The following is a 16,971-nucleotide window of genomic DNA, read 5'->3' as shown; positions in this document are numbered from 1 at the left end:
CAACTCAATTAGGGAGATGTCAAGAAAGAAACAAGACTTGACAGTGTCTCCGTCTCTCGGTTTCTCGAATTGAAAATTGCTCTCCCGTTCTCGGTCTCGATTAGTTAAATATAGAAATCGAAAACGTATGTGAAGATACATATATATTTCATATATCCCGGTTTTGTAGGAGATTTCGTGAGAGATGAAATAAGTACCCTTCGATCATGTATATTTTTATTATTTTTGTTACGTAACATCACTTTTCTTCCTAGTCGCGGACGAGTGACCATTACATGAAATTAATGACGAAATACTCAAACACCTGTGACAATGACGGTACTCAAACCCGGGAACTTTGTTGACGAGATCGAATGTCGACCACTTAATGAGCTTGCCCACCTAGTCTGCTTAATGTTGCTTGTGTCAGATAATTAATAATAACTGTCAATATCCCGCATTCATTATCATTTGTTTTATAATTTATCTTCTTGATGTGATTAACCTGAAGTCGAAGAATTAGCTGAAAGGCAAAAATGCAAGATTCAATGTTTCTGATGTTACTTCGTGCCAAATAATATGACGTGATATTATGATATGAATATATTAATAATATAATATTCCTAGTCATTTCATTGATTGATCCCAATTCCGCACACAAAATATGGTATAATGTCCACTCCTAACCAACCTCCGTGGCGGAGTGGTTAGCACAGCTCGCTACGACAGCATGGGCCCCTGGTTCGAATCTCGGCTTGGCCATGGGTGTCCTTGGTGAGTGTCTCTTAATCAATGTCATCATATGATACGCCTTGTCTATTTTGGCGATATGTAATATGTTATTTGTTTTCTGTTAATTTGACAGAAATCTGTTTGATTTATTTGTTAGTTTCAATGCTGTTGTTTGTGTTGATTTAAATTTGTAATTTTTGCTGTATATTTGTCACACACAATATCGGAAGCGGAAGTCATTTCCGGTTCATAAACATTTGTAGAACTGTCCAATCTTTTATTGATTCCGTTGCCGGGACAACAGTGCGAAAAAAGGAAAAAGTAAGTTGAGTTGCGTGAGATGATGTTTATTTTGTGAAAAACACTGTTTTAAAGGAAAAGCTGCAACTTAATTCAAATGTGATTGCGTTTGTGAATATTGTTGTTATTTTGCAGTGATTGTTTAAAGGTAAAATGGGTTATTAAATTTGTAAAATAGCAAGAAGCTATTTTTTTGTTCAAATCGTTTCGTCCTGAGAATGCTGTGTAGCATAATATTAAGGAGAGTCTCATAACTCCGCCACACAAGGAGATTGGGTAGTTACCGTGACGTAGTGATCCGTGATCCATCGGCGAACACCAGAAAGGAACGTCACAGGTAAATTTGGCTCCCAACGTGAAGGCACCGATGATGTAAGAGGATAAATGTAACTGTAATATCGTGTGAAAAACGTGTGATTTGTGCAGTGTGAAGTCATGAGGAAATTGTCGATCGTTACAAAGTCTGATAACACATAGAGGTAAGTCATGTGATTGATTTTGCAGAGATATCAAGGTATGAGTAGGAGAATTTTGAGAAGCCAGAGCAAGAAGAAAATGGATAAATTGAGTTGTTGTGATGATAAAGATAAGCCCGTGGACGAAATATTTCAGTGCAGGAAATGCGAGGCGTATTTCCATTTAGAGTGTGCAAATTTGCCAATATCCAGAGAATTTCTTCCTGATGGTGACTTAGTTTGTAAAAATTGCAAATCGGATAGTGCTACTTTAAATATGGAGGTACTTTGTGGCTGGTTAAGGAGAATTGAAGAAGGAAGGAAAGAAGACCAGAATGAAATGATAAAGAGGTTTGAGAAAATGGAAGAAGGAAGGCTAGAAGATCAGAATGAAATGATAAAGAGGTTTGAGAAAATGGAAGAAGGAAGGCTAGAAGATAAGAATGAATTAAGGAAGATCATTGAAGAAGGAAGGAAAGAAGATCAGAATGAAATGACAAAGAGGTTTGAGAAAATGGAAGAAGGAAGGCTAGAAGATAAGAATGAATTGAGGAAGATGATTGAAGAAGGACGGAAAGAGGATAAGAAGGAATTGATGAAGATTATTGAAGACGGAAGAAACGAAAGTAAAGTAGCTTTCAGAAACTTAGAGGAGGTATTTAGGAATGATAAGGAGGAAATGATGACGAGAATGAAAGCAGACCGAGAAGAATTGATGAAGAAGATTGAGGATGAGCGGAAAGATGATAAAAATGAAATGATGAAAGTAATAGAAGACAGAGTACAAGAAAACAAAGAAGAATGGGAAGTTGTGCGATGTGATTTGTTAAAACAAATTGATGAAGGGAGAGATGCACTAAATAAGATAGAAGAAGTCAGGGAAGTAGACAGACGAAAAGTAATGAATGAATTGGACACCGTGAAGGCAAGAATAGAATCCGTCGGGGATCAGCAAAGTACTTCAAGGAATTTGTGTATGCAGGACAGTGAGAAGATGAATGAAGAAATTAACCAGAAGTTCTATTTTATGGAGGAATTCCTTTTAGGGAAGTTGGAGAGATTACATTTAGAATCTGTGCAAAGAAATTCAGGAATGACTGCTGGAAATACTGACAGATCTGTGGAAAATATTCGATGGGTGAGAGGTGATAATGGCCCTTTGTTTTCCGGTATATCCTCAACAGAATCTGTATCTTCTGCTGAATTGTTGACTAAAAGGAACCGTAAGAGGAGGAGACGTATCCAAAGTACAAAAGGGATATCCAGAGAAGATATTGATAAATCTCCTGATGTTTCTCACAGTCCATCTCACACTGGAAATTTTTTTAGAATGTCGGATATTAACTCTCTGAGCAAATTTACCGGAGAAATAAATTCCATATCAGCGGAGCGATATTTGGAAGAACTGAAAACGTTCATGGACATAATGAGAATGCCTATGCATTACAGATTAAAGGTGCTTCCTTCTGTAATGAAAGGGAAAGCTAAAGCCTGGTTTATTGCCAACGAGAGAAGGTGGAAGTCTTTTGAACAGTTTTGTGCCGCGTTTAAAAAACAGTATGCCTCTGCAGAAGCGAAGCAGAGACAGATCCAGATTTTAAGAAACAGAAGACATTCCAAATCCTCAGGTCTTTCTATGGAGGATTATTGTTGGGACATACTGTAACTTGGTCGAACGTGTGGACCAAACAGAAGTGTTAAGTTTAATTATTCATCAGCTCCCATACAGAATACGGCAGCTAGTATTAACAAGGGATCCTCGAAATATTGACCAGTTGACCAACTTCTTGGGGAAGTACGAAGCCTCAGAACAGATATATGGGTGGAGAGGCGACGTAAATAAAGCAGAAGAAAGGAGACCTAACCAACCTCGGGTTCGCAGAGTACAGATGACGACTACTACTAGGAATCCTGGAGGATCCCTCACAGCAGAGAGCGGAAATGAGAAGGAACCAGTCACCAGAGAAGGACAGCGATTCCCGGGTGGACGGTGGAAGAATAGAAACTGGACAAGTAACAGGATTTATAGAAGGACTACGCCGTACACAAATAGTTGGAGAAGGGATCAAAGAGTTCCAGAACGAAAAGAGTGTGCAATACAGACGGAAGAGCTACCTTCCAGTAATCTTAGTTACAGCGTCGCCATGGGAAATTAACTGCAATGAAGTTCTGGGTTTAGCCCAGCGCCCGTTGTAAGCGGTACTCTTACGCTTGCAATGAAGGGCATGCAAGAACAAGAAAGCGACGAGAGTGAAGACCCATTCCTAACAGAAGATCCGTTAGAAGTATTGTACTTGAATATCGAAGCCACCCCTCTAAATTATTTAAAAATTAGAAAGACGATAATGGAAGAAGATAGGGATAATGTGAAGAAACCTGAAATTTTAGTTGAGGTATTAGGATTCCAGATAAAGTGCACTCTGGACACGGGTAGCGAAAGCACCCTTATGCATTATAATATTTGGCTTCAAGTACGAGAGCGATTACCTGGTCTTAAATTGCAGAAGTGTCCAGGTGTAATATTAAAAGATTTTGCTGGAAAAGAAAGATCGCGGATAGATGGTTGTAGGCGAATAAATTTTGAAATTGGAGGTTTTATATTTGAAGACTTGGTATATGTGGGCAAGTGCTTAGAAGCTGATTTATTATTTGGTTATCCTTTCCTTCGAAGATACAAAGCCACTCTGGATGCAGGTGCAGAAAAATTGTATCTGATCAATGGCGGACACACAGTAGAGCAATATTTACTTCCTAACGCTGGAGATTCAGAGAAGGGCGAGTCGCGGGACAAGACAGCCTTAATACAGTGTACGAAAGCGGAGGAAGAAGCTTACGCTGATGAGTGGACTGCAACAGAATCAGACATAAGAGATAAAGCCTTTGCTTCAGATGTTTTGAGAGTTGAGGAAAAGGAGCAGCTATTTAATTTATTGTTGAAATATAGAAGAATATTCGCCGACAAGCCAGGATTATCTAGGAATTCTATCTGCGAAATAAATCTGACCAGTGAAGAACCTGTTTTCTCCAATCCTTATCCTGTTCCGTTGTCCAAGAGGAAAAAGTTAGAAGAAGAATTATTGAAGTGGCAAGAGTGGGGAGTAATTATACCATGCAACTCACCATATTTAAATCCCTTATTGGTAGTGGATAAACCGGACGGGTCAGTTAGACCCTGCATTGATTTTAGAAAACTAAATAAACAAATTGTAGCTCCCAGGAGTACAGTACCTCAAATTCAGAAAGCTTTACAGAAATTTAGAGGGAAGAAGTATTTCTCCTGTTTGGATCTTGCTTCAGGATATTTACAAATTCCAATTAGTAAGAAGCATCAAATATACACAGTCTTTACATGCAACGGAAGATCTTGGTGTTTTACGAGAATGCCTTTCGGTTTGACCAATGCTGTAGCTGTATTCCATGCACAATTTGTTTAATCCATCTACTGAGAAATTCTTGACAGTTTACATAGATGATCTTTTGATATTTGATGAAACTATTCACACACATTTTCAGCACTTGTCATTCGTTCTGGATACTCTTCAGAAGGAAGGGTTTACAGTGAAACTTAAGAAGTGTGAATTCGGAAAGGAAGAAATTAAATATCTAGGCCATATTATATCCGGAACACACATCAGGGTTGATCCTAAGAAAAACGAAGCCATTTTGAAATTTCCACGTCCCAGGAACAAGAAGGATTTGCAACAATTTCTCGGGCTGATTAACTGGAGACGTCGTTTTGTAGAGAATTTGGCACAAAAATCTGCCCCTTTAGAACATTTGTTGTCAAAGAACGTTAAATGGGAATGGACCAACGCAATAGAAAACTGTTTCAGAAGATTGAAACAGGAACTAGTGCAACTGCCAGTGTTAGCGCAACCCGATATTTCTAAGACGTTTTGCGTAATGTGTGATGCTTCTTCGTTAGGACTTGGATCGGTTCTATTTCAAGGAAACCAAGAAACTCCAATAAAACTGACAGAAATTCACATTATTCGTATGCCAGCAGAAAATTAAAGCCCCATGAGAAGCATTATACAGTGCAAGAACTAGAGTGTCTAGCTGTGTTATTTGCGATAGATCATTTTAAAGTTTATCTGTATGGTCAGAAATTTTTCATCTATACTGATCATAAAAATCTAATATGGTTAGAAAATAGTCGTAACTGGAATGGCAGATTAACGCGATGGGCTCTGAAACTTCAACAATATAAATATGAAATCATTCATGTGGAAGGAAAGAGTAATAAGATCGCTGACGTACTAAGCCGTTACACTGTGGTTGAAGGGATTCTGGAGACAGAAGGCAACACTCCTACCATTCTAAAGGTGTGGTCAGCTAAGAAAACTCTCGTACCGAACCAGGAGATCCAACTGTGGAAGGAGTCCCAAAGTCAAGATCCAATGTGTAAAGATATATCAGACAAGTTAAATAATGGAGATGAAGAGGCTAAATATTTTCTTATGAGGGAAAACCTCTTATTTAAGACTTCTAGAGGTAAAAAGAAATTCCATTGTATAGTGGTTCCGCACATTTTAAAGGATAAAGTGTTGGAGGCTGAACATGATAACACTGGCCATTTTGGGTTTACAAAACCTTATCAGAGAGTAAGAAAAAGCTACTTCTGGAATAATATGAAGTCGGACATTTCACGATATATTCGAGAGTGTTTAATATGTCCAAAGAACAAGCCCGATAAGCTTGGATAGAGAGATTGACCACGACCCAAAAGAAACCACACGAAGTTCTGTCAATAGACATCATTGGCAAACTACCTAAGTCTTCATCATTCTACTATATCCTGACCTTGATTGATGTAGGAACCCGATACTTAACAGCCTATCCGTTACGAACAGCCACTACTAGTTAAAATTATTAGGAAGTTAGAGCAGGGATACTTCACCCATTATCCGAAACCTAAGTATGTGCTGTCCGACAGAGGAAACCAATTTCTGTCCAAGCAATGACTACAATTTATGGAAAACCATTCTGTTAGACCCATTAGGACCACTCCTTATCACCCAGCAAGCAATCCGATTGAGAGAAGCAATCAGGAGATTGTAAGACTTCTAAGGACGTTTTGCAATCGGAAACACGATTCCTGGTGCAAACAAGTGAGGACTGTCTGTTGGCTCATCAATAATTCTATATCCGAGGCTACCGGTTATGCCCCAGTGGAGTTATTTTATAATCGACCTGTATCAGCTAACTTACTGCAGGAATTAGACTGGCCTGAAGACAGTGAGTGGAAGACACTAGCCTGGGAAACCAAATTATTCATCGCACAAAGGCGAAACAACCGACAGAAGAACAAAAAGAACCTACGGATCAATCCCCATTCGTACACACTCAAAGAAGGAGACCTGGTTTTAAAAAGGAATCACAGGTTAAGTTCAGCTAAAGATAAAGAAATATCCAAGTTCTTTGAATACTTCGTTGGCCCTTATGTAGTCAAGGATGTTAAGCACAACACAGATAACTTGCTGGATCCTTGGAAGGAAAAATTAATAGGAAGGGAAAATTTTTCAAACCTGAAAAAAATTAATTGTTCACCCGAAAGAACACAGGAATTATTGCAAAGATGGCATTACCAGACCAAAAAGGACTAATTTTCGTAGCAAAGAAAATTTCGTACATGAACATTACCTCAATTTTCTTTGTTTGTATGGGAGGAGAACTTGATACGCCTTGTCTATTTTGGCGATATGTAATATGTTATTTGTTTTCTGTTAATTTGACAGAAATCTGTTTGATTTATTTGTTAGTTTCAATGCTGTTGTTTGTGTTGATTTAAATTTGTAATTTTTGCTGTATATTTGTCACACACAATATCGGAAGCGGAAGTCATTTCCGGTTTATAAACATTTGTAGAAGTGTCCAATCTTTTATTGATTCCGTTGCCGGGACAACAGTGCGAAAAAAGGAAAAAGTAAGTTGAGTTGCGTGAGATGATGTTTATTTTGTGAAAAACACTGTTTTAAAGGAAAAGCTGCAACTTAATTCAAATGTGATTGCGTTTGTGAATATTGTTGTTATTTTGCAGTGATTGTTTAAAGGTAAAATGGGTTATTAAATTTGTAAAATAGCAAGAAGCTATTTTTTTGTTCAAATCGTTTCGTCCTGAGAATGCTGTGTAGCATAATATTAAGGAGAGTCTCATAACTCCGCCACACAAGGAGATTGGGTAGTTACCGTGACGTAGTGATCCGTGATCCATCGGCGAACACCAGAAAGGAACGTCACACATATCATCACTCATTACTCATCTTCATCGTCGCTATTTGCCAAAAGTGAAAGAATAGTGCCACTAAATAACAAACATCCAATCAAATCGAACATCTTCACCCATTTAATTCTATACAGTACCAAAATCCCACTTTATTACTGCATTTTACTTCATTTTACAGCATCTCAATTGTTTTCCGATTCAAAAACAATTGAAATGTTGTTTTGTGCAGTTGATTGTGCATTGTTTCGTTCTTTGGATTGTTTAATTAAAGTCGCATTAATTAGTTTAAACCAATCGTGACAGAGGGAATCGAGAGCACAAAGGAAGGGGGAAAGACAAGTTAGAGACCACGGCATTCCGTGAATACGACTGAAGTGACTGCAGAACATTATGGATAAGATTTGCTTCGCTTTTTTCTTTTATTTCTGTTTCAGTTATTTTACTTCGCCTTTCTTCTACCACTCGTGTTAATCGTGTCGGTGAGGAAGAATTATAAACTCGTGAAATGGACGATGGCACAAAAATCTATGCCTCTCCCACGGTTCGAACCTGTGACCACAAAATATTGTCTTATTTTTAAAATTTACGCCCAATATGGTTTCAGTCTCAAGACGTTCCATTGCCTCTCCGATGGCGTAGTGGTAACGTCTTCGCCATTGTAATCAAAGGCTTCCGAATTGAATACAAGATAGAGGGACATTTGGTTCGGTTCCCACTTTAATCTGTAGGTCCAGTGCATAAACTGGACTCAAACAATTAGCATGTGGTCTGTGATGAGAACCATCATTTCAGTGAACCTTATTGACAATGACTAATAAAACAGTAAAGAATATTTCCTTACGAGTAGCTCATGTTAAGAAACCAGTTCCTGAAATTTTCTTCTGGAGGCCTCGTAGCACCCAGCTGTTTGTTGTGGCTGGGGTATGAGTCATGTGACTCATGCTATCAATGCTCAATCCTTCCCGAAAACTCAGATCCACCAGACAAACTTAAGCGAATATTTTGTTATTTGGGTTGCATAAACAACAGGCTTTAAGACGTTACGAAATTCTAGGTCCCGTGCCCCAGGTAATTCTTTCTCTGACTGTACATGTCCATGCTCAGTTGATTGAAGCTAAATTGCTGGTATTTTTAGTGAAACGTCAAGATTTAGCGGATGTCAATGTTGCAAAACGTCCAGGAAGCTGACCAACTAGCACTAGAGATGGCGTCGATGGAAGATTTCAAGGAAACAACAAAATATGTTGCAGAAGCATGCGCAGAGTTACCTCACTGCTCTAGGGACGAAGGAGACGCCATCTTGAGCACAATATCAGAACAACCACTACAAGCTTTACCGGATGATACAGCTGAAGGAGAACGTGGGAAGAAGATAGGAGTCGAAAGTGTCTGATACACTAGACTTGCCGAAGATATAGAGAAGAAACGGAGCAGACTACGCAGAGTGTACATAATCTGCCTCCAAATGCAAAGAGCTCTTCCTCAAGTGATAATTGAACCCAGTAGGAACAACATTGGAGAAATCATTGCTCAGGAAGACACGCGAGGGAACCCCTTCCTACCTCAGGAAAAATAATTTGAACTGGAAGTTGGAGAGAAACTTGATCAAGAAGATTCACGCAGTTGGAATGTACTTAGGGCAAAATTTGATGACATTTGTGTGAATTGGAAACCGCAGCTGACATAGATCCATTGTGGCCACTTGCACTAAGAAGAAATCGAAATTTAAAGTATTGTATTCTGCAATGAAGAACTTCATCTCTTGCGTTCGGTGACGATAGAAACAAACTCTTTGATGTGAATAGAATTTACTTGCTGTGACATTATACACTCCGAATGAGACTTTAGCCGTTTCGTGTGGTGTCTACCTGAATGAGAGATGTAAATACACGTAGTTAGGTTAGAGATTGTAAATGATTGAGTTAATGGCTGTATATAGTTAGATCAGTTTGACTTAGGTTAGAAATAATCACGGGAGTGTGGCTTAGTTCCGAATTGTCACCAATGCCAAGTCTTTATAGAACTTGAAGTTAAACAGATAATTGAAAAGTATTCCTTTCGCTTCATTGAAAGGCAGAACACTGGTGCACTGGTGCAAACCGTGAAGTGTCCGTCGATAGAGTCAGTTGACTTTGTATTGAAGAAAGGTGTATAGGGTGATAGGTTGTGCTTGAAAAGGACAGGAAGATGCCAACTGAAGTTCTTATATAGATGAAACAGTTTATAATAATAAGTGACATATTTATTGATGTCTATTATTATTATCATCCTTTGCCGTTTACAACCTCTGGCTGGGTCGGCATAGACGTCAGGTCTCTCCATTTCTTCCTGTCGGGCTTTTGCCTACCCGCTTTTGCCTAACGGCAATGCCCCTGGCTGGCTACGGCTCTGGTGTTCGCAGTAGAACAGTGTGTTGCTCTACTCGCGACCTCGGCGTCGAACGTGACATGTTCCAGTAGTGCCCTGGATTATTGGTTGTTTACGACATATTCTTATAGAGCATTTACCACGGAAAACCTATTTCAATGTGTGTGTGGGCAAAAGTAGCAACATTCTTAAATCTCATTTCATTGGCGATGTGGCTTACGAATCTTTGAGTTCCCTTTCTAAGTAGTGGAAAATATTGCAGTTGGCAACACTGCAGACAAGTGTGCGACAGGTGCAGTTTCTACTCGAAGCAACTACGTCATGCAGAGGGAGGGGCCTGCAGTTGATGGAAAGAACGAATTGAGACCTACTAGGTATCGTAAGACTGCGGGTACCGGGCGGGTCTATAATACCTGCCAGGAACGATCTGGGCAGGTGGGCAGACAAGCTCAAGCGAGGGTGTTGCGCAGGTTGCATGACATTTTAGGAGCGATGTTTCGCAGGTCTTGTGCAGGTCTACCACTCCTCTCTTTCCACGGAAATATGTGAAAGGCAGTGCCGGATCTACAAAGCTTGCCCCCCCCCCCCCGCAAAATATTATCAAAAGTCCCCTCTACCTACCTACTTTTACACACACACACACACATCATATATAAAAACGTATATACATATATAATGTATGCGTGTGTGTGTCATTATTGATCTCATGTTGACAAAGTCACATATAAGGACCTAGTGAGTGATTCCAAAGTCACTTAACGCCCCCTATAAAAAGTAAGGGAGTTAGGCTGGGTACAATTGGTCATGATAGAAACAGGTTAGGGTTAGGGGGAACCACATTGTTGCGTTCCAAGCGGACGTCCGCCATATTGGTGGCCGCCATATTGAATTCAACTCACAATTTTTAAATGGGAAGAAGGTGATGTCAGGGAGCGTGATGTGATATAGTATATATGACACTGCTTTCTTACACCTGGAAAATGATACATTTGTCACAATCATGGAGTCTTAACTTTTTCCTGATTAAAGAAAGATAGGTGGACGAAATCTTCACCACTGCATTTCTCGTGAAATTCTAGCCTCATTTGATTATAGTCTGACTGCCACGCGGGAAACACGGAGTGGGTGATCTTAGGTCTGGAATTTTCCGGCTTTGTCCCCACATAATGAGGCTCTAGAACCCACCCAGCCTCAAATCAAATGGTACCGGGGCAGAAGGGATAAAGGCGGCCGCAGCGTGGTGCTGATCACATACCCTTCAAGATTGCCGACATCGAAAATATGAGGGGCTCACATACCCTAAATGTGCCTTCATGGCACGGTGCTATATGCGCAGGAAACATTACCTTTACCTGTATACCAAGGTATATTGTATTCGTTTCTGTACCACTGAGTAACTACGTTTATTTTTACATACGCATATACGAACCCTGTACTATGCCAATGGCTGAGGGCCCCCTAAAAGCTTACTTTTCGCACCCCCCCCCCCCCCCCACACACACCGCGGGGTTTTGCTGCTTGTAGATCCGGCACTGGTGAAAGGTGTAGAAAAAACCTTAATCTGGCCTCCATCATCTCAAGAGGTTTACATGAATTACATAGTCATACTTCCTAGCAATATTGCCTGGAACATTTTAGATAGGTGCAATTTTAAATCACCTAGGCTACAAATGTAACCACACTAAACTTTAAGAAATAGATACAGCGTTGTATATGGAACAATTGCTCACAATTTTTTTCAAACTATGTAATCATGCATACACGGAACTGATATTGCAATACTTCCTTGCTTTCTCTGGATAACTGTAGTACTAGACTTTTATGGAAAGCAGATATTTCGACTGTAATAACTAATGAAGAGTACGCAGGTATGTTGTGTTCTTCTGGACACACCCAAATGTTAACCTCATTTCAACGTACTTCACCTCGGGAACTGCAATCTTGTAACCCAACGAGGCTCTGACGACTGAACCAACGGCCAACATAATCCTTTGTAGGGTTGTTTTATTTGAGTTTTTGTTTTAAGTCCACTTTATGCACAGATAGGCTAATCAGAAATGGACCTACAGTTTAAAGTGGAATCTGAACTCTATGTGCGTTCATAGGATATCGCCTTAATTTCAAGGCGACGACGTTACATTAAGTATGACTTCACCACTTCTTATAATGCTACAATGACAATATTTCCTGGACATTTCACTCTTTTTTTGTTTTTGTCTTTTCTTGTTCACTATAACTGAATGTTCATTGCCACCGAGTTCACTACATTCAGTATTGACTGTAAAAATAACCTAACCTATGGCTCGACAGCCCTCGAAAGGGCCTGGGCCTATCTCCCGGCTGCCAATCTCCCTTCCACAATCCTGCCTAGAGATGTGCGGTTAGCACGTCGAACCCCCAGCCGTTGTAGGAGATTTCCGAGACCGGGTTACGCTACTCACTCGTAGCTCCCCAATTTCCTCACGATGGTGGGTTGCCACCGGCGCTATACACAGGCCGAGAACCCAGAGACTGAACCCAGGAGGACCAGTATTGACTGTGCGCAGTCATAATTCAACGTTCTATTGTAGAAGGTCGCATAATCCATCGAAACACACTGCCACAGTTTGAAATCTTGTTTTTATGCCTTGTTTGGGACCTTACTCCTGCCTAACCTACTCATGCGTGTACAAAAGAAAATATTATTTTCCCCTTCACTCTCCCATTTATTTTTCTGACTTAGCTCATTGTGTTAGTTGAACTCGTGACTACATTATTCTTAAAGTTGGCTTCAGTAGCTCTGACTTCAAGTAAATTTTCGGGGGGCCAAGATTATATATATCTAAGAAAAATACTAAAAAAAAAATGCACAAGGGTTTTAACCTCTCGCCCTTACATGCACTAACTAGAACATAAAATTAATGTAATTATATGTTGCAATAATATTAAGTTAAAAAATTATATATTCTTGTGGACATCATTTTTTTTTCCTGGAAAGCATCAGAAACACTTAACCATTCATCCCCTCCCCCAAGATGGTCCCGGGGGGGCGATAACTAGGGGCTATGCCACATGTTTGTTCCTCGGTGCCATAAATTACTGCAGAAAACAGTTGTAAAAAATTGTGCAGAATGAAATTATATCAGCCATTGGGGTGCTTCCTCTCTCAAGAATCTGCACCATTGGTGTCTCCGGTGGTGGACATGTGCCACTTTACGCTTTGACAAAATTGGAATGAATATAAAATTCGATTTTGTTTCTTAATATCCTGAGTTTTGAGTGGTGTGCCCAAGCGGGGTTGGTGGGGATCGTAACCCCCCCCCCCCTTGGACCAGTATTCCTAAAACACGAACATCAAAGCAGGAAAAGTATACGTAACTTTCCCCCCTTTCGAAAATCTTAGGCACCCCATTGAGTTACTTGGATTCCTGGTGACTCAGGTGTCGGTAGGGTGTCTGACTGACATGCGGGAGATCTGGGTTCAATTCCTGGGGTGGGGGATCCAAGGTCGGAATTTTCCCGGCCTTGTCCTCGCATAAAACGACAGGTTCACCCAGCCTCAAATCAATGGGTACCTGGGGGATAAAGGCGGCCGGAGCATGGTGCTGATCACATCACCTCCAAAAATGTCCGAAATCGAGAATGTGTGGGGTCCTACCCCCACATCCCCTAAATGTGCCTTCATGACACGGCGCTATAAGCATAGGGAACTGTACCTTACCTATCTGGATTGATGTGACTTGGATGAAATTGCAGATAGGGAGATGGGAACAGAAATTCAACTTCTCTCTTGTTGATGCGATTTTCTCCAATTTTTTAAGGTTCCTGACGTTTGCTCTTTCTAGCTAAATAATTGAATTAAATAAATACTAAAATAAAAGTGGTTCTTTTGTCTTTGCAGATATATTTCCTCTCCAGCTACAACGTGCCATTGCAACGTGGATTCGGTTCTTCTTTTGTTACCGAGTACAAAACCATTTCCAAAAATCGCCGCGTCACCTTGCTTGTAACGGACGAAACGGCCAACGCCGATGTGCGGAGAATTCCCATGCAATCCCGAAAGTGCAAATTCCCAGACGAGAAGGACGGGATGACAGCTTTTCGCTACTACAGTTTTTCAGCTTGCATCGCCCAGTGCAGGTCACGTGAGACGATGAGGCTTTGCAACTGTACGAAGAGCATTGTTGGTTATGACCAAGGTAATTAGACATAGTATATGTACTTACATTGTGTATAAACACACATACTAACACATACCGAGGGTGTCACTAAAGTCATAGCATTATGCAATTAGACACATATTTCCTTACCACATGTCCATGAATGAATAACATCTACTGCAATGCAACATTACTCCAATATGTCGGACACCGTGGCAGAGTGGTTACCACCATAGGCATAGCTAGAACTTTATATTTGGGTGTGTACAAAGAAAAAAATGAGGTCTTGTACCTTTTTAATAGCATATTTTGCAACACAATCACTTGGCTCTTTAACTGCACTGATGTTTGTAAAGGAATATAAATTCACTAAATGACAGTGTTGGAAATTTCTGAATATATGTAGTAGAAAAAATCAAATTGCATAGAAATTACACACACACACAAAATGTTCATAAATGTTACAAACAAATACATCAAAATACACGTCATCTATAACAAGAGATGCCTGTCAAAAGGTACAATGTTCTTAAACTCATCAATAACTTCATTTACATCAATAGACTAAGCTTTTTCCTGTTCCACAAAAGCAAGAGCAGGGCTTCCAATCTATCCTGCTTCTGAGTTGCTCTTAATTTAGTTTTTACTTGGGTAAGCTTGAAGAAAGCTCTCTCACACGTGCAGCTTGTGACAGGTATAGAAGAAAAGTGCTGCAGTACAGAGTAGAATGCAGTAAATATCGTATTTCTCCAATGACATCAAAAAATCGAAAAACTATAGACACTCGTTTCATCAGCAATAATGCACACGTTTGTACCAAGTAATGACATTTTCAACTTCTTACAAACTGCCGCTTATTTTCTCTCTTATTGAAATATCTGTTTTTAATTCTCTTTGATAAAGCAGCCCATTAGGGTGTGCCTAGGCACACCCGGCACACCCCGTAGCTACGCCTATGGTTACCACAGCGGGCTGCGATGCTAGGTGTCCCAGGTTCAAATCCCAGCCTGTACATATGGATGTCCTTTGTGAGTGTCCCTTCATTAATTTTACTACATTAGCATTCATCCTTATCTTTGCAATTAGTCAAAAGTAGCAGAAATGCGAAGTAAACTAAGCCAAATAAATCAATCAATTACTTCAGTGCCAAATATAACCACACATGATCTCCGCACATGTCAAAAAACACTCCATCTTTGAGTAATGATGTGAAATATAGACATATTTCCAATGGTGCTCTGATATGATTATGTAACTCCATTAGTCTGATAAATTTAGCACATCTTGAGCTCAACCTGGAAGTAATTTCAAAACAATTTCTTTCAATGGTACTTTGTAGCTAAATGTCTAGAACAAACAGTGGCGAGAAGTTCATCATGCTATGAGTTGGCGTATGTCCAGTGAACAAAGTGCCCGTAACATTTTTTTTTCCTCGCTTTTCTTTTTGATGTCCGTGGTTGTCCCTTTTTTCCCTAATCTAGACTGTATATAATATAAATTTGTTAATTTTAAATTGTTAAATTTGCTGTTAAAAATACATGTTTACTTTATCTGGACGGATTGGTGTGCAGCTGTTCCAGTGAGCAGGCAGGCAGGGCAGTGTTGGGAATTGATTTTGGTTTGTCTGTTTAGCTGTAGCAGACAGGGGCAGCACCCCTTTTGGAAAACATTATTAACTCCCTGAACGCAAAATTTCTAGGAGGTGCAAACTCATATGGGGCATTACAAAAATTGTCAACACACAAACTGATATAACAAACACATTTACATCAATCATCGATTAGTATTTTGAGCATGAAGTTATTCCTCACTGCAACGCAGTAATTGTTCCTGCATTTGAATATAATAATAATATAACCCATGGAGCAACAGCCCATGAGGGCCAGGGCCTACGTACCAACTGCCGGCCTCACTGCCACCTGTCGAGATGGGAGATCATCCAGCCAGTTAGAAGGTGATGTGTGGCTGGCACAACGAACCCCCAGTCATTGTAGGTTATCTGTTTTCTGCTGTTTTTTTTTTTTTTGTTTTTCTTTTTTTAAATACACATTTCCATGAATTTTTCCACCTTATACTTTACTTAGATTATAGAAGTAGACACTCAAGTGCATTAATTTTTACGGTGCAAAGTTGCAAGTAACCATTTTGTTTGACTCTGCGAAAGACAAAATTCTCTGCATGTGTTTTTTTTAGTTTATTAGTAAGCAACACTGAATGTATGTGTTTTCAGAACATTTACTTCAGGTGTACCATCACATTTGATCGTCCCCGAACCTGGAATAACACAAACAGGTGTGCCACTTTATGTGAACACATCTCTCTACAGTATATGTGTGTGTGTTTGTGTATAAGATCCAAACTATTTTATAGCTTCAGAGATGATATGACTAAGTGTTGGGAAAAAAAAATATTTTTTTAAAAAATCAAGTGATGTAACATGCAAGTTGAGGAAATTTTACACCGAAGTGACAAGTGATACATGTAACTTCTTAGCTGAATGACAGATTGCACAAGCTTGAGTTCAATTAGTAAAATCCTCATGCATGTCGAGTGTAACTTGTTGCTTCGGTGTGAAATCTCCCTTAGACATTGGTCGTGGTTCATTGTGTTGGAAAGATTGAATTAATTAATTAATGAAATATTTTGTTTCTATCTGCAGAAAATCAGACACTGTGTGACGAAAATGGTCTACAATGCATTGAAGATAATGAAGGTATATATTCTGTCTTCTCTGATGTTGCACCTGATAAGCTCTATCTCAATATTCAAATTC

The 16,971-nt window shown here is 39.6% G+C and overlaps 1 protein-coding gene across 1 annotated transcript in view; it reads left to right on the top strand.

Moving 5' to 3' along the window:
• Positions 1-16,971, top strand: part of LOC146004163 (sodium channel protein Nach-like) — a 56,145-nt gene that overhangs the window by 33,412 nt on the left and 5,762 nt on the right. The window contains exons 5-6 of the mRNA XM_083142830.1: positions 13,940-14,237; positions 16,858-16,911. Coding sequence (XP_082998956.1) covers positions 13,940-14,237; positions 16,858-16,911 — 352 coding nt within the window. The remainder of the gene's footprint in view (positions 1-13,939; positions 14,238-16,857; positions 16,912-16,971) is intronic.

The sequence above is a fragment of the Lepisma saccharinum genome, chromosome 21 (genome assembly GCF_977018435.1).
Source record: "Lepisma saccharinum chromosome 21, izLepSacc3.1, whole genome shotgun sequence".
In the NCBI taxonomy this organism is placed as follows: domain Eukaryota; kingdom Metazoa; phylum Arthropoda; class Insecta; order Zygentoma; family Lepismatidae; genus Lepisma; species Lepisma saccharinum.
The sequence above is the reverse complement of the archived record's forward strand: the minus strand, read 5'-3'. Positions and strand labels throughout refer to the sequence as shown.